Source organism: Taurulus bubalis, assembly GCF_910589615.1.
Source record: "Taurulus bubalis genome assembly, chromosome: 8".
NCBI lineage: Eukaryota > Metazoa > Chordata > Actinopteri > Perciformes > Cottidae > Taurulus > Taurulus bubalis.
Window position 1 is genome coordinate 27297640 of NC_136596.1, and position 18617 is coordinate 27316256.

An 18617-nucleotide genomic window follows, 5' to 3' on the forward strand; every position below is an offset into this window, starting at 1 on the left:
GGCAGCTTCCAGGGCCAAAGCGTACGTTTCAAGATGACTTCTGTCTGCGGACATGTGATGAGTCTGGATTTCATCGGTGGGTATTCTCCACAGTAGGTCCGGCTCACCCACCGGACTGTGATCCATGACATTCCCTTGCTTTGATCAACGTGTCTACAGAGGAAGAGGGAATGGAAACGCCTGTAACGTTGCACACATACAACAAAGAACTTCTGTTTGCTTTTCTTAAAGAACTGTTGAACTGGATTGATCCCAAAGCAGTAACTTCCAACACACACACACACACACACACACACACACACACACACACACACACTCACACTCACACACTCATGTCATATAGTATTTCAGTCAGTGAAGTAAAGTATAAACATTCCACTCCCATGTGACAGATCCTCTACTGCGAACAGCGCTTGAACATCTTGTTTTTGCTGACTTTCAGTGGTTTAATTTCTCACCTTGCATCAGTGATGTACAGGTGTTCTGCAGTGTGACATCACTGTGACATCCCTGTGACATCACTGGTAGGTGTGGTTACTGTTGAAAAAACACCCGGTCAAAGGTGACGGATGCTTGAAAAACATTTACACGCGTAATCGCCGCCGCATGGTAGATATACGTCGGCAAACCGGTAACGTCACAGCCACACACTTAAAACCCGTTTAACCTCCTAACACGAGCTCTAAGTAGCTTATAATACATCATTAGAACTATTAATGGCAAGATTTTTTATATATACGTGTGTAACAAAAGCCTCATTGCTGTAGAAATGATTGGAAGATTGATGCATGAATAAATAAAAACACCATCATTTATTTAGCATTCCTTTTAAATTGCATGATTTCTACAACAACAAAATACTAAGGTAAAAAGATAACATTTAGAATGATTAAAAGTTAAAACGATGCCATGCAGTTGGGTGAGTGCTCCACTCCTCCAGAAGCATTTATACTGACATTAAAAGAAAAGTAGGATTAAACATACATTTTACCGTCTGTGCTTCAAAATGACACAGAGATATCGGAGTGAAGTTGCTCTTGAAGACGGTGTTCATGTACAGACATCATGAATCATGACTTCCTCAACACCCTAATCTTCCAGCTTTAAAAACAAAAGATGTCTTCCTATACATCAGTTCTAAAACATCTTTCGGGATATGGGTTCCAGACTCTTTGGTTTCATCATAAATGTACTAAACCGTTTCAGAACTTGGCTCTGTGTTTTCTAGGCAAGTACAACAACTGGGACAAGGTGGACCCTGCAGAACTCTTTAGCACGGCTCCCACAGAAAAGAAGGAGGCCAACCCCAAGCTCAACATGGTCAAGTTCCTCCAGGTGGGTGTGGCGGCCCAGTGCGTGGTTCCCACTGCATTCTGGGTGTCAGGGTGTCATGCCTCCTCTCCTCTCTGCTCATGCAGGTTGAAGCCAGAGGCTGTGACTACGTGGTTCTGTGGCTGGACTGTGATAAAGAAGGAGAGAACATCTGCTTTGAGGTACTTAAGCCCATTGAGGCTAAAGCTGCTATTCACATGTGAACGCTGCATGTTTATTATAATGACGTCCCACCCATGGTATCACACCTCTTGATTGTGGCAGCATTGTTCACATAAAGCCTGTCTGTCCGTAAGTCTGTCTATCCGTGAATCTGTCTGTCTGTATGTCTGTGAGTCTGTCTTTCTGTGAGTCTGTCTGTGAGTCTGTCTGTCTGTTGTGAGTCTCTCTGTGAGTCTGTCTGTCTAGTTTAGTTTATTTACTGCATCCCCATTATCTGACGCCTTTCTCCCCTCATTGCCTCGTCCCTCCTTGGCCTCAGGTCCTGGACGCCATCCAGCCCGTGATGAACCAGGGGAGCGTCAGGGACCAAACCGTGTACCGCGCCAAGTTCAGCTCCATCACCGACACCGACCTCTGCAACGCCATGAACTCCCTCGGAGAACCCAACCGCAACGAAGCCCTGTCCGTGGACGCCCGGCAGGAGCTGGACCTGCGCATTGGCTGTGCCTTCACCCGGTACCTTCTGCTGTTCTACCTTTCTACCTTTCTACCGTGCTACCGTGCTACCATTCTACCGTTCTACCTTTCTACCTTTCTACCGTTCTACCTTTCTACCGGTCTACCTTTCTTCCTGTCTATCTGTCTACCTTTCTACCTTTCTACCGCTCTGCCGTTCTACCTTTCTACCGTGCTACCGGTCTACCGTTCTACCGCTCTACTTTTCTACCGTTCTACCGTCCTACCGTTCTACCGTTCTACCGTTCTACAGCTCTGCCGTTCTACCTTTCTACCGTTCTACCTTTCTACCGTCCTACCGTTCTACCGTTCTACAGCTCTGCCGTTCTACCGTTCTACCGTTCTGCCGTTCTACCTTTCTACCGTGCTACCTTTCTACCGTCCTACCGTTCTACCGTTCTACCGTTCTGCCGTTCTACCTTTCTACCGTGCTACCTTTCTACCGTTCTACCGTTCTACCGTTCTACCGTTCTACCGTTCTACCTTTCTACCGTGCTACCTTTCTACCGTCCTACCGTTCTACCGTTCTACCTTTCTACCGTGCTACCGTCCTACCGTCCTACCGTTCTACCGTTCTACCTTTCTACCGTCCTACCGTTCTACCGTTCTACCGGTCTACCGTTCTACCTTTCTACCGTCCTACCTTTCTACCTTTCTACCGTGCTACCGTGCTACCTTTCTACCGTGCTACCTTTCTACCGTTCTACCTTTCTACCGTCCTACCGTTCTACCGTCCTACCTTTCTACCTTTCTACCGTGCTACCGTGCTACCTTTCTACCGTGCTACCTTTCTACCGTGCTACCTTTCTACCGTTCTACCGTGCTACCTTTCTACCGTTCTACCGTTCTACCTTTCTACCGTGCTACCGTGCTACCTTTCTACCTTTCTACCGTGCTACCTTTCTACCGTCCTACCGTGCTACCTTTCTACCGTGCTACCTTTCTACCGTCCTACCTTTCTACCGTTCTACCTTTCACCGTGCTACCTTTCTACCGTCCTACCTTTCTACCGTCCTACCTTTCTACCGTCCTACCTTTCTACCGTTCTACCTTTCACCGTGCTACCTTTCTACCGCGCTACCTTTCTACCGTGCTACCTTTCTACCGTGCTACCTTTCTACCGTCCTACCTTTCTACCGTTCTACCTTTCACCGTGCTACCTTTCTACCGTGCTACCTTTCTACCGTGCTACCTTTCTACCGTGCTACCTTTCTACCGTTCTACCGTTCTACCGGTCTACCGTTCTACCGTCCTACCGTTCTACCTTTCTACCGTGCTACCGTCCTACCTTTCTACCTTTCTACCGTTCTACCTTTCTACCGTGCTACCGTTCTACCGTTCTACCGTTCTACCGTTCTACAGCTCTGCCGTTCTACCTTTCTACCGTTCTACCTTTCTACCGTGCTACCTTTCTACCGTCCTACCTTTCTACCGTCCTACCTTTCTACCGTCCTACCTTTCTACCTTTCTACCGTTCTACCTTTCTACCGTTCTACCGTTCTACCGTTCTACCTTTCTACCGTCCTACCGTTCTACCGTTCTACCTTTCTACAGCTCTGCCGTTCTACCTTTCTACCGTTCTACCTTTCTACCGTCCTACCGTTCTACCGTTCTACAGCTCTGCCGTTCTACCTTTCTACCGTTCTACCGTCCTACCGTTCTACCGTTCTACCTTTCTACCTTTCTACCGTCCTACCGTTCTACCGTTCTACCTTTCTACCGTCCTACCGTTCTACCGTTCTACCTTTCTACCGTTCTACCGTTCTACCGGTCTACCGTTCTACCGTTCTACCGTTCTACCTTTCTACCGTGCTACCGTTCTACCGGTCTACCGTCCTACCGTCCTACCGTTCTACCGTTCTACCTTTCTACCGTTCTACCTTTCTACCGTTCTACCGTTCTACCGTCCTACCGTTCTACCTTTCTACCGTCCTACCTTTCTACCGTCCTACCGTTCTACCGTTCTACCTTTCTACCGTTCTACCGTTCTACCGTCCTACCGTTCTACCGTTCTACCGGTCTACCGTTCTACCTTTCTACCGTCCTACCTTTCTACCTTTCTACCGTGCTACCTTTCTACCGTGCTACCTTTCTACCGTTCTACCTTTCTACCGTCCTACCGTTCTACCTTTCTACCTTTCTACCGTGCTACCGTGCTACCTTTCTACCGTGCTACCTTTCTACCGTGCTACCTTTCTACCGTTCTACCTTTCTACCGTTCTACCGTCCTACCGTTCTACCTTTCTACCGTGCTACCGTGCTACCTTTCTACCTTTCTACCGTGCTACCTTTCTACCGTCCTACCGTGCTACCTTTCTACCGTGCTACCTTTCTACCGTGCTACCTTTCTACCGTCCTACCTTTCTACCTTTCTACCGTTCTACCTTTCTACCGTTCTACCTTTCACCGTGCTACCTTTCTACCGTCCTACCTTTCTACCGTCCTACCTTTCTACCTTTCTACCGTTCTACCTTTCTACCGTTCTACCTTTCACCGTGCTACCTTTCTACCGTCCTACCTTTCTACCGTCCTACCTTTCTACCGTCCTACCTTTCTACCGTTCTACCTTTCACCGTGCTACCTTTCTACCGTGCTACCGTGCTACCGTGGTACCTTTCTACCGTGCTACCTTTCTACCGTCCTACCTTTCTACCGTTCTACCTTTCACCGTGCTACCTTTCTACCGTGCTACCTTTCTACCGTGCTACCTTTCTACCGTGCTACCTTTCTACCGTTCTACCGTTCTACCGGTCTACCGTTCTACCGTCCTACCGTTCTACCTTTCTACCGTGCTACCGTCCTACCTTTCTACCTTTCTACCGTTCTACCTTTCTACCGTGCTACCGTTCTACCGTTCTACCGTTCTACCTTTCTACCGTTCTACCGTTCTACCGTTCTACCTTTCTACCGTCCTACCGTTCTACCGTTCTACCGTTCTACCTTTCTACAGCTCTGCCGTTCTACCTTTCTACCGTTCTACCTTTCTACCGTCCTACCGTTCTACCGTTCTACAGCTCTGCCGTTCTACCTTTCTACCGTTCTACCGTCCTACCGTTCTACCGTTCTACCTTTCTACCTTTCTACCGTCCTACCGTTCTACCTTTCTACCGTCCTACCGTTCTACCGTTCTACCTTTCTACCGTTCTACCGTTCTACCGGTCTACCGTCCTACCGTTCTACCGTTCTACCGTTCTACCTTTCTACCGTGCTACCGTCCTACCGTTCTACCGTTCTACCTTTCTACCGTTCTACCTTTCTACCGTTCTACCGTTCTACCGTCCTACCGTTCTACCTTTCTACCGTCCTACCTTTCTACCGTCCTACCGTTCTACCGTTCTACCTTTCTACCGTTCTACCGTTCTACCGTCCTACCGTTCTACCGTTCTACCTTTCTACCGTCCTACCTTTCTACCGTCCTACCTTTCTACCGTTCTACCTTTCACCGTGCTACCTTTCTACCGTGCTACCGTGCTACCGTGGTACCTTTCTACCGTGCTACCTTTCTACCGTCCTACCTTTCTACCGTTCTACCTTTCACCGTGCTACCTTTCTACCGTGCTACCTTTCTACCGTGCTACCTTTCTACCGTGCTACCTTTCTACCGTTCTACCGTTCTACCGGTCTACCGTTCTACCGTCCTACCGTTCTACCTTTCTACCGTGCTACCGTCCTACCTTTCTACCTTTCTACCGTTCTACCTTTCTACCGTGCTACCGTTCTACCGTTCTACCGTTCTACCTTTCTACCGTTCTACCGTTCTACCGTTCTACCTTTCTACCGTCCTACCGTTCTACCGTTCTACCGTTCTACCTTTCTACAGCTCTGCCGTTCTACCTTTCTACCGTTCTACCTTTCTACCGTCCTACCGTTCTACCGTTCTACAGCTCTGCCGTTCTACCTTTCTACCGTTCTACCGTCCTACCGTTCTACCGTTCTACCTTTCTACCTTTCTACCGTCCTACCGTTCTACCGTTCTACCTTTCTACCGTCCTACCGTTCTACCGTTCTACCTTTCTACCGTTCTACCGTTCTACCGGTCTACCGTCCTACCGTTCTACCGTTCTACCGTTCTACCTTTCTACCGTGCTACCGTCCTACCGTTCTACCGTTCTACCTTTCTACCGTTCTACCTTTCTACCGTTCTACCGTTCTACCGTCCTACCGTTCTACCTTTCTACCGTCCTACCTTTCTACCGTCCTACCGTTCTACCGTTCTACCTTTCTACCGTTCTACCGTTCTACCGTCCTACCGTTCTACCGTTCTACCGGTCTACCGTTCTACCTTTCTACCGTCCTACCTTTCTACCTTTCTACCGTGCTACCTTTCTACCGTGCTACCTTTCTACCGTTCTACCTTTCTACCGTCCTACCGTTCTACCTTTCTACCTTTCTACCGTGCTACCGTGCTACCTTTCTACCGTGCTACCTTTCTACCGTGCTACCTTTCTACCGTTCTACCTTTCTACCGTTCTACCGTCCTACCGTTCTACCTTTCTACCGTGCTACCGTGCTACCTTTCTACCTTTCTACCGTGCTACCTTTCTACCGTCCTACCGTGCTACCTTTCTACCGTGCTACCTTTCTACCGTGCTACCTTTCTACCGTCCTACCTTTCTACCTTTCTACCGTTCTACCTTTCTACCGTTCTACCTTTCACCGTGCTACCTTTCTACCGTCCTACCTTTCTACCGTCCTACCTTTCTACCTTTCTACCGTTCTACCTTTCTACCGTTCTACCTTTCACCGTGCTACCTTTCTACCGTCCTACCTTTCTACCGTCCTACCTTTCTACCGTCCTACCTTTCTACCGTTCTACCGTTCTACCGTTCTACCGTCCTACCGTTCTACCTTTCTACCGTTCTAAACCGTAGCAAAACATGATATATTCAGGGTATGGAAGTATTGTGTGTGTGTGTGTGTGTGTGTGTTTGTGCGTTTATTATTTCATCTCAAAAAAGGCACACAGTATAGATGAGGGCAGATGTATATGTATGTGCGTGTACCTGGGTTTCAATTGGGTTTCAGGCTAAAAAAAGACAAAATTGTGAATATTAATAGAATGGGTCATGTTTGTAAAAACATAGTGACTAAAAAAAGTATGCAATCAGTTAGATGGAATAAATAATCCAGATTCCATCAGCTCCGTTATTCAGGATGACGTTTGATTCCCTGCTCAGTGAGTTTGATTACAACTGTCGTTTGTTGGTCAAATGTTATCCAGGTTCCAGACCAAGTACTTCCAGGGTAAGTACGGCAACCTTGACTCCTCCTTGATCTCTTTTGGACCGTGCCAGACCCCAACACTCGGCTTCTGTGTGGAACGCCATGACAAGATCCAGTCCTTTAAGCCGGAGACGTACTGGATCCTGCAGGCGAAGGTACGCTGGTTTCCTCCCCTCGACAGCGTCCACCACTTCTTCCTGCCCTCGGTATTGACGCTGTGTTTGCTCAGGTATTCAGAGGGAAGGACAGCCCGCTGACGCTGGACTGGAACAGGGTGAGGGTCTTCGACAGGGATGTGGGTCAGATGTTCGTCAACCAGGCCAAGACGTCCAGGGAGGCGCAGGTACATGAATGATGTATTGTTGTTGTTTTATTGAGTAAGAATGTGTCTGCAGTGTGTTTTTTTTGTTGGTTGATAATATGGGAGATAAAGCCGATCCCATCTTATCTGACCTCTGACATAAAGCCGTGTCGCCCCTTACAGGTGGAGTCTGTGAGTAAGAAAGAGAAGGCGAAGCAGAGGCCTCAGGCCTTGAACACTGTGGAGATGTTGAGAGTGGCCAGCTCCTCCTTAGGTATGTTCACATCACTTCATCAGCTGTATTTGTTCTGCTCTAGGTAATGGAAATGAATGAGTAAACATTTGGGAATTTTAAAATATGTGTATGCATGTACTTGTTTAGAAAGTAGTGAAATATCTGTGGGCACAATATTCCCTTTGTATAGCTCAAAATCTATAGACCCTAACCAGTCCTAACTATAGACCTGAGTCAGTCCTAACTATAGACCTGAACCAGTCCTAACTATAGACCTGAGTCAGTCCTAACTATAGACCTGAGCCAGTCCTAACTATAAACCTGAACCAGTCCTAACTATAGACCTGAACCAGTCCTAACTATAGACCTGAACCAGTCCTAACTATAGACCTGAGCCAGTCCTAACTATAGACCTGAACCAGTCCTAACTATAGACCTGAACCAGCCCTAACTATAGACCTGAACCAGCCCTAACTATAGACCTGAGTCAGTCCTAACTATAAACCTGAACCAGTCCTAACTAGACCTGAACCAGCCCTAACTATAGACCTGAACCAGTCCTAACTATAGACCTGAGTCAGCCTTAGCTATAAACCTGAGCCAGCCCTAACTATAAACCTGAGTCAGTCCTAACTATAAACCTGAACCAGCCCTAACTATAGACCTGAACCAGCCCTAACTATAGACCTGAGCCAGTCCTAACTATAGACCTGAGCCAGTCCTAACTATAGACCTGAACCAGCCCTAACTATAGACCTGAACCAGCCCTAACTATAGACCTGAACCAGTCCTAACTATAGACCTGAGCCAGTCCTAACTATAGACCTGAACCAGTCCTAACTATAGACCTGAGCCAGTCCTAACTATAGACCTGAACCAGTCCTAACTATAGACCTGAGCCAGTCCTAACTATGAACTTGATGTTGTCTCAGGCATGGGTCCCCAGCATACCATGCAGATAGCAGAGCGCCTGTATATTCAGGGCTACATCAGTTACCCACGGACTGAAACGACCCACTACCCAGAGAACTTTGACCTGAAGGGAACGCTGAAGCAGCAGACCAGCAACCCGATGTGGGCAGAGGAGGTGAGCACCGCTGGGACCAGGTCTTAGTCTCAGGCCTTTCACAATACAGACCATTGCTAAAGCTGTGGGAACAAGGATGCATGAGCTTGGTGCCAGTGGTGTCTGCTTATAGAAACCGATCGATTGTGCATGAACATAAATGTGTTCCTATAAGAACTGTCACCTCTCCATCAGGTGAAGGCTCTGCTTGCAACTGGTTTGAACCGACCCAGGAAAGGAGCTGATGTCGGAGACCATCCGCCCATCACTCCCATGCGCGCTGCCTCAGAAGCAGAACTGGGTGAGCCATTTTAACGCAGTGGTGTTCAACCAGTGTGCAGCGACAGATGGTCAGGTGTGCCCTGGGAACATTTAGTTACCGCAAATAATGTTCCATTGTTGAGCGTCTGAGCTGCAATATAGTGTCTGGTCTAGTAATGAAATGCTCCAATATGACATTAATAATAATGACCATATATGCTGTATTATGCTCCAATATGACATTAATAATAATGACCATATATGCTGTATTATGCTACAATGTGACATTAATAATAATTTCCATATATGCTGTATTATGCTACAATGTGACATTAATAATAATGAACATATATGCTGTATTATGCTACAATGTGACATTAATAATAATTACCATATATGCTGTATTATGCTACAATGTGACATTAATAATAATTTCCATATATGCTGTATTATGCTACAATGTGACATTAATAATAATTTCCATATATGCTGTATTATGCTACAATGTGACATTAATAATAATTTCCATATATGTTGTATTATGCTACAATGTGACATTAATAATAATTTCCATATATGCTGTATTATGCTACAATGTGACATTAATAATAATGAACATATATGTTGTATTATGCTACAATGTGACATTAATAATAATTACCATATATGCTGTATTATGCTACAATGTGACATTAATAATAATTTCCATATATGCTGTATTATGCTACAATGTGACATTAATAATAATTTCCATATATGCTGTATTATGCTACAATGTGACATTAATAATAATTTCCATATATGCTGTATTATGCTACAATGTGACATTAATAATAATGACCATATATGCTGTATTATGCTACAATGTGACATTAATAGTAATGACCATATATGCTGTATTATGCTACAATGTGACATTAATAATAATGACCATATATGCTGTATTATGCTACAATGTGACATTAATAATAATTACCATATATGCTGTATTATGCTACAATGTGACATTAATAATAATGACCATATATGCTGTATTATGCTACAATGTGACATTAATAATAATGACCATATATGCTGTATTATGCTACAATGTGACATTAATAATAATTACCATATATGCTGTATTATGCTACAATGTGACATTAATAATAATGACCATATATGCTGTATTATGCTACAATGTGACATTAATAATAATGACCATATATGCTGTATTATGCTACAATGTGACATTAATAATAATTTCCATATATGCTGTATTATGCTACAATGTGACATTAATAATAATGAACATATATGCTGTATTATGCTACAATGTGACATTAATAATAATTACCATATATGCTGTATTATGCTACAATGTGACATTAATAATAATTTCCATATATGCTGTATTATGCTACAATGTGACATTAATAATAATTTCCATATATGCTGTATTATGCTACAATGTGACATTAATAATAATTTCCATATATGTTGTATTATGCTACAATGTGACATTAATAATAATTTCCATATATGCTGTATTATGCTACAATGTGACATTAATAATAATGAACATATATGTTGTATTATGCTACAATGTGACATTAATAATAATTACCATATATGCTGTATTATGCTACAATGTGACATTAATAATAATTTCCATATATGCTGTATTATGCTACAATGTGACATTAATAATAATTTCCATATATGCTGTATTATGCTACAATGTGACATTAATAATAATTTCCATATATGCTGTATTATGCTACAATGTGACATTAATAATAATGACCATATATGCTGTATTATGCTACAATGTGACATTAATAGTAATGACCATATATGCTGTATTATGCTACAATGTGACATTAATAATAATGACCATATATGCTGTATTATGCTACAATGTGACATTAATAATAATTACCATATATGCTGTATTATGCTACAATGTGACATTAATAATAATGACCATATATGCTGTATTATGCTACAATGTGACATTAATAATAATGACCATATATGCTGTATTATGCTACAATGTGACATTAATAATAATGACCATATATGCTGTATTATGCTACAATGTGACATTAATAATAATTACCATATATGCTGTATTATGCTACAATGTGACATTTTGTAACTTTTTGGGTTATTGGTGTGTATATTGTAGAAAATGTGCCGTGGCTCAAAAAAGGTTGAAAAACACTGAATAGATAATGGATAATAGTTCATATATGTCCCATATCAGATCAAAAAGTACCGGCAGGATACAACAAATATTAATTTGTACACTAGACTGGAAGACCGTCTTTCATGTCGGCACCCTTTCACTCTGACTTAACCTCTAACCTCTAACCTCTAACCTCCCTCCTCTGCTATCCACAGGAAGTGATGGCTGGCGGCTGTACGACTACATCACTCGGCACTTCATTGCCACCCTCAGTCAGGACTGCAAATACCTACAGACCACCATTGACTTCAACATTGGCACAGAGGCCTTCTCGTGTAGCGGCAAGACCCTGATCTCTCCAGGTAGCGCCTCATCTGAGAGAATTAAGAACATGTGATGAATGCTGAGTAACGGTGATTCAAACCAAGAAGATTTGAAAGGACGTTTCAGAGCAATAACGCAACATACCTCAAATTACACGCTGTGCTAGAAATGTTTCGTGACTTAGCTAACTTCAGCTAGGTTAGCATAATGATCCCTTCTCCTTCTAAACTGCTTGAATACTCGTTTGCCCTCCTTAAAGTGGTTGTGGTCTTACAGTCACTTCCTGTTTCCATAGTCGATCATTTTCATTGGACAGGGCCTCAGATGTTTGTTAGCAACAGATTGGCATATTACAGAAGTTTTAGCTAGCAAAGACATTAGCCTGATTTAATAAATCACTAGTTTAAAACTAGCTAGTGTCACTAAGAAGTGAGGAAAGACGGTGCAGGGTTCTTACGCTCATGGAGAACCTGGAAGAGTCATGGAGTTTTAAAATGGTCATTTCCAGGCCTGGAAAAATCCTTGAAAAAAAATAACATCCCAAAAGTTAAGTAAAAGTCATGTACATGTGTTATATTCATGTGTTCATGACGTTCATTTACGCTGAGTTTGAAATAATGAATATGCTTTTAAAAGAAAGATTCAAAATATAAGCAGGCATACATACAGGCATGTATATAAATGTTTATTCTTTTAATCAAACTATTGTCTCATTCATTTGTGTCATCTAAGGTTTACTGTATGCTTTGTATTCTCATTGTTAGTTTAAATACTACATTTACTCACTTTTTCCTGTTTACACCCAGATTTCACTAAATGTTTGTCATGGAAATTTGGTTTAAAGTCATGAATCCATTGGTCAGGATGTGAACCCTGACTGGGAGAAGCTGTTCCAACCCTCATGCTCAGTGCACATTCTCCTGCAGGCTACACTGAAGTGATGCCGTGGCAGGGCATTCCTCTGGAAGAGGCCATGCCCGTCTGTGAGCGCGGAGACACGTTCACAGTGGACGAGATCAAGCTGGTGGAAAAGCAGACCAGCCCCCCGGACTACCTGACCGAGGCGGAACTCATCACCCTCATGGAGAAGCATGGCATCGGTATGACTCTGCAATGTCTGTCTAGCACATGTTCTGTTTGTGTGTGTAGTTCCTGAAGGTAGAGCGGTAGAGAGGTAAGACAGGGAGCAGCTTGTGCAGAGCGTTGGGGCTCAGAAGTCTACTGCAGTGAGAGAATGTACTAAATGATGTAATGACAGTCATTCAAAGCTAGTCCAAGATAGTCTCTGGGGATTCGATTCGCTTTCTGGCCTTTTTTGTTCATGCATATCAGTCCAAGTTAATACTCTTTATTAAGCAGCACTAGGTCTTCAAGAGGATCTGCATCACCGCATTCCTCTGCTGCTGATGAGGAACAGTTTCACAGATGTTGCCGTCCGTCCTCAGGTACTGATGCCAGTATTCCTGTGCACATCAACAACATCTGCCAGAGGAACTATGTGACCGTGGAGAATGGACGCAAGTTGAAGCCAACCAACCTGGGCGTGGTCCTGGTGCACGGTTACTACCGGACAGGTCCTTAGACTGCTGTTACTAATGCACCTTCTGACATGTATATGGGGTCTATAGCTGTGCATTGAAAGAGACACATGTATGTATATGTGTAGATCTGTGATGGCTGTGTGTGTCCTTGCAGATGCAGAGCTGGTGCTTCCCACTATCCGCAGCGCTGTGGAGAAGCAGCTGAACCTCATCTCTCTGGGGAAGGCTAACTTCCAGCAGGTCCTGCAGCACACGCTGGACATCTTCAAGAGGAAGTTCCACTACTTTGTGGACTCCATCCCCAGTAAGTTCACGGCTAGTCCTGATCACATGACTTGTTTTAGGGCTCAGGATTTGGATGATTTGGTTTCCTCTTGACGAGCATCGGATGCTGACCTGAACTCGGGTCCTCTCTCGCGTTAACAACATGCACTGAGCGGTTCATCACCAGCAGAAACTCAACCTGAATACTTAAGGGATGAGGGTCATCAGAGGATCACTTTCCTTTGTCTCAGATTAAGATATCTTGAATATATTTGGGTTTTGGATTGGTGGTTGGACCAAACGATTAACAGCTTGAACGAATACCCAACATGCTTAGGAATGCATTCTTAATCAGGGACCCATTGTATGTAGATACAAAACCCCTTTAGGCCCATGAAGCCTGACAAGCTCTCTGGGTTATGAGTGAAGTTTACTTCTTATTCTACTACTATCTCTTGCTGCTGTAATCCTGACTAATAATATAATATAAATATCTGTCTTGTCACTGCGCTACATGTGATCTAATAAAATGATGATCTGGGACGTCCCTCTTCCTCTCGTACGGTTCTCGTTCTCAGGAGTGAAGCAAAATCCAGAAACTTCAAAGTACTGTATGGACTGTAGGGGACATGCATTACGTAATTGCAAAATACCAGACTATGATGTCGCTATGTGTACAGATTATAAAGCCCTCTGAGGGCATCTGTGATTCTGGGCGTTTCACATTAAACTGAACTGAAGGGAGGTTGCGCTCCACACATGCAAACGAGCGCACACACCCTCACCTCACACCTTCCTCCGTTCGTTCCTACCAGCTCACACTTCCTGTCTGTTGTGTTCACAGGCATGGACGAGTTGATGGAGGTCTCCTTTTCCCCCATTGCTGCCTCTGGGAAGCCCCTGTCCCGCTGTGGCAAGTGCCACCGCTTCATGAAGTACATCCAGGTCAGCAGAAGAGTCCATTGCATCCTTTAAAGAAAGCTCGTCAGCCAGAGGGTCTGACATCGGCCCTCTTTGACATCGGCCCTCTTTGACATCGGCCCTCTTTGACATCGGCCCTCTTTGACATCGGCCCTCTTTGACATCGGCCCTTTCCCAATGAACCAAGCCTCTTTAAAGTGTGGGAACCCACCCTTTGTAGATGTGAAATAGTTGTTTGGTGGCTCCTTATTAGTTTATCAGCAGTTCTTTTTTGTCTTGTGTAAATCGTGACTTTGAGTATCATGAAAAGCGCCATATAAATGAAATTTATTATTATTATTATTATTATTATGATGATGACATGTCCTGTCTCTGTAACTTGGAGGCAGATGTTCCATCTTAACCAGGACTCTCTTGAGAATGACTCAATGACATCACCTCTGGAAATACAGGTTACTGGCACAAGCAATCAGGATTGCTCAAAGTAAAATACCTCGTTGGTTCAAGTAAATCTGACCATCTCTACTTGGATGAAGATTACACATGACGTTTAACTTTACTCTTTGTTATTTGATAACTGTGAAGAAGTGAAAGTATTTGTAAAAGGGCAAATCAAAAGGTCTTACCCACCAGTCCGATCCCTTTAACGTTGCGCTGCTGAAGCGTGTCACTTCCTGTGCGTTGGCCTTCTACGTTCAGCTTTAAAAAGAGCTTCACGACCCTAAAGCTGACGCGTTCCCTTTATTGGCATTTCAGCCGGACAGAACCACTTCTAGAAGCATGAATGAATCACGAGGCCGCACATGTTTTTGTCATTGTTATTGTATCTGAATATATATGCGTAGTGATGTTAAGTGGTCTGTTCCGATGGAAACCACAAGGTAGTCCATGAGTGAAGCATTCTGGGAGCTAAAGAGGAAAAACTCACATGTTTGAATTGCTTCATGTAGATTTATGCCTCGATAGTTTCAAGGAACCGTGTCTGTCGTGGAAGTGTATTTTAGGAGTCCAGCACATGGAGATGTCGTGTGTTGTCTTCCATACGTCTGTTAGTGTGTTGTGTATTTCATTTGGCAAGTGTGCCGATGCCTTCAGTGATCTCTGCCATAGGACTCACAGTGTTGCATGTGAGTCAAACCGGTTTGAATGGTCCTAACTTCACATCCCATAATGCTCAGGCCAAGCCCAGCCGGCTGCACTGCTCCCACTGCGACGAGACCTACAGCCTCCCCCAGAACGGAGCCATCAAGCTGTACAAGGAGCTGCGCTGCCCGCTGGACGAGTTTGAGCTGGTGCTGTGGACGTCCGGCCCCCGCGGCAAAAGCTACCCGCTGTGCCCGTACTGCTTCAGCAACACGCCCTTCAGGGACATGAAGAAAGGTACGACGCGTCCAGGGCCCTGGCGCTCGGCAGCGCGTGTGCTTGTTGGATTCATTTATTCATTTTTGCACAATTCAAACGATAAAATAGAAATCATAACAGATGAATGAATATCACGGGGCAGGAAGAGAGAAACAGCCAACTGGGCTTATTTGAAGCGACATTTAAAATGTTGCAAAATTACAAACATGAAATGAAATATGCATAAGATAGACGACAAAAGAAAAATAATGTAACTATGTTGTGTGTGTGTGTGAGCATGTGTGAACACTAATACATAAAAAAAAACTCTTACAAAACAGCTTACTTTCTTTTGGGCAATTTTTAAAGAGGGACATTTCTTTATGTGGGAAAAGTCATTCCATAATTTGGTTCCTCTAAATCTAAAACAGTCTAATCTAAGGAGGATGAAGAGTTGAGTAAGAATGAATCTGTGAATTGACTTTGAAGGTTTTGAAATGATCAGGAATATTTTGTAAAGTATCTTATACATGAAAATGCAAGTTAAAGAAATATTAATGTCATAAATAGTAAGAATCTGCTTGTTAGATAGTGGCTAGTTAGCCGTAGCATTGTGCCCCTGTTAGCACATGTGAAAGTAGCCCCAGCACTGGTAACTCATTACTTTACAATGACAGTTCTCAGGTGGAGTTAAATCTCGTGATATAAAAAAAAAGTCCACCACAAACATCCACCTGGACTCAAAGGTGAACTTATTAGAACTGAAGGTCAAAGGTCAAGGTCACGGTCACCTGCCAAAACACACATTTGTGCATAAATTAAGAATTGGTTTGCTAATTATGACGTAAACATAAATGTCTAAGAGGATAAATGATGAAGTGGGGATATTTTGGACAGACGTGGATGTAAAATGCAACCGCAAGCAGTAATTGTATTCCATATCGATGTTTATTCATATCTATTTGCTCTTCCCAGGTATGGGATGCAATGAATGCACCCATCCCTCCTGCCAGCACTCTCTCAACTCTTTGGGCATTGGACAGTGTGTGGAGTGTGAAGGTGGGGTCTTGGTGCTGGATACCACTTCTGGACCAAAGTGGAAGATGGCATGTAATAAATGCAACGTGGTCGTGCACTTCTTTGAACACGCACACAGAGTGCAGGTAAGAAAACAGGCCGACATCTCAGTTTCTTAATACTTTAAAGTCTATGTACTTGGGCTCGAACTGTGTGTGTGTGTGTGTGTGTGTGTGTGTGTGTGTGTGTGTGTGTGTGTGTGTGTGTGTGTGTGTGTGTGTGTGCGTTCATGAAGGTTGCTCAGGACAGCTGCGACGCCTGCGACGCCTCTCTGGTCGCGGTGGACTTCAACAAGACTCGCACTCCACTTCCTGCCGGCGAGACCCAACACACCGGCTGCGTGTTCTGTGATCCAGTCTTCCAGGACCTGGTGGAGCTCAAACACGCCACCATGAGGCACAGGGGCGGCGGCGCCAGGCGAGGAGGACGGGGCCGTGGCAGAGGACGCCGGGGGAACCCTAAGAAACCTAAAGACAAAATGGCTGCCTTGGCAGCTTACTTTGTATAGTGTTTGTTTGTAGTGCATCCTCCTATTAGCTTGACGTGTATTCAATTACACTGGAGTAAAATATGTCTTGCAAAATGTTTGCCTCAAGTGTCATAAAAAAGAGCTTTTTTATACGCAAGTATGTTTTCAAGGAGTTGACCTTACTGTACTGGGAAGCTGTACCTTTTTCTGTTAGTACACATGATGATGTATATTTGTGGGCGGAGTAATGCTCTGAATCCTTCACACTTAATGCTGACTAGCTAGTTTTTTTTTTTAAATAAAGGTTTCTCTCAATGTCTTCAGTCACTCACTCTCCTGTAACTTGAGAAAGTGAATAGGCCTCATAGCTGGATCTAGATGGGAGAGTTCTATGTGTTGTCCATTTTAACATGTAGCTTACCAACGATGTCCCACACGACTCAACTCAATGATGTCTCTCACTGCATGCGTCATCAGACCATCTTTGAAACATGAATAAATTCAGATGAGTGGGGGGAAAAAAAGCATTCAACATTTTGCATAATAATCAGGAAAGCCAAGGCTGGCATCATGAAGTGAATCGCACGTCCTCTTTGTAGAAGCTTGTTTGGAACGCCGTGCACTAACTTGTAATGAATGAGAAACTGGTCACGTCCAGCAGGCCCAAAGCCTCCATTCGTATGTCTGCTCCATAGTCCAGCACAGGTCTGATCATCTTGGTCAAAAGGTGCGTGACCTCGTGGAAGGGTTTTAGAATGACATGTCTGTCCCTTATGGTGCGATTGAGGGCTTCCTGCTGAATTTGTAGAGGTTGAATCACATGAACAAAGTCTACAGCCGTCTCTGCTGACACTGGTGTAGCTGGTGGTTAAGACAACGTACATATGGTTTCTCTTGCAGGAGCTTCTGGACTTCAGAGCAGCCCCATGAGATACCTGGCTTTGAGTCTTTGTCCAAGTACAGCTCCTTTTAACCCTCCATCGTCTTCCGCTTATCCGGGGCTGGGGCTCAGGGTCCCCAGCGACTCTTTCCAGCAGACGCGAGGCGTTCCCAGTGCAGGCCCGATGCGGAGTCTCTCCCTCGTGCACCAGCTTGACACGCCTGGGAAACCGCTAACGGCGTCCAGGAGGCATCCTGATGGCAGCGGCTCTGCTCCGGATGTCTGAGACGCCCCACGAAGGAAGCTCACCCACGAGCTCAGTCCTTTGGTCCCGACCCAGAGCTTTGTACCGAGGCTCATGCCGACTGCTTCACACTTGATTAGCTGTGCCAAATCAGTCTGTTAATGTCGGCTGTTGCTATGGTTAGCAGGCGCTCTGTGACCTCACATGACTCATTTACTTATCGAATGACAATCGATGTGTTTTCACAACATGGGATCATGGGTTCCATCTTGTAACGCTCGTCTCGTAGG

At 44.4% G+C, this 18617-nt stretch overlaps 1 protein-coding gene across 1 annotated transcript in view; it reads left to right on the forward strand.

The window, feature by feature from the left end:
- Positions 1 to 17444, forward strand: part of top3b (DNA topoisomerase III beta) — a gene marked incomplete at its 5' end in the record, with an annotated part of 28822 nt that extends 11378 nt beyond the window's left edge. Inside the window, 17 exons of the mRNA XM_079222740.1 lie at positions 1 to 76; positions 1229 to 1335; positions 1419 to 1493; positions 1814 to 2010; positions 7232 to 7388; positions 7463 to 7576; positions 7718 to 7808; positions 8702 to 8856; positions 9031 to 9136; positions 11482 to 11628; positions 12517 to 12690; positions 13036 to 13164; positions 13286 to 13435; positions 14240 to 14340; positions 15495 to 15696; positions 16633 to 16820; positions 16970 to 17444. The exon at positions 1 to 76 is cut by the window's left edge and continues 56 nt beyond it. Of these exons, the coding sequence (XP_079078866.1) occupies positions 1 to 76; positions 1229 to 1335; positions 1419 to 1493; positions 1814 to 2010; positions 7232 to 7388; positions 7463 to 7576; positions 7718 to 7808; positions 8702 to 8856; positions 9031 to 9136; positions 11482 to 11628; positions 12517 to 12690; positions 13036 to 13164; positions 13286 to 13435; positions 14240 to 14340; positions 15495 to 15696; positions 16633 to 16820; positions 16970 to 17242 (2442 nt within the window). The 3' untranslated portion in view covers positions 17243 to 17444. The remainder of the gene's footprint in view (positions 77 to 1228; positions 1336 to 1418; positions 1494 to 1813; positions 2011 to 7231; positions 7389 to 7462; positions 7577 to 7717; positions 7809 to 8701; positions 8857 to 9030; positions 9137 to 11481; positions 11629 to 12516; positions 12691 to 13035; positions 13165 to 13285; positions 13436 to 14239; positions 14341 to 15494; positions 15697 to 16632; positions 16821 to 16969) is intronic.
- Between the last annotated feature and the right edge of the window lie 1173 nt (positions 17445 to 18617).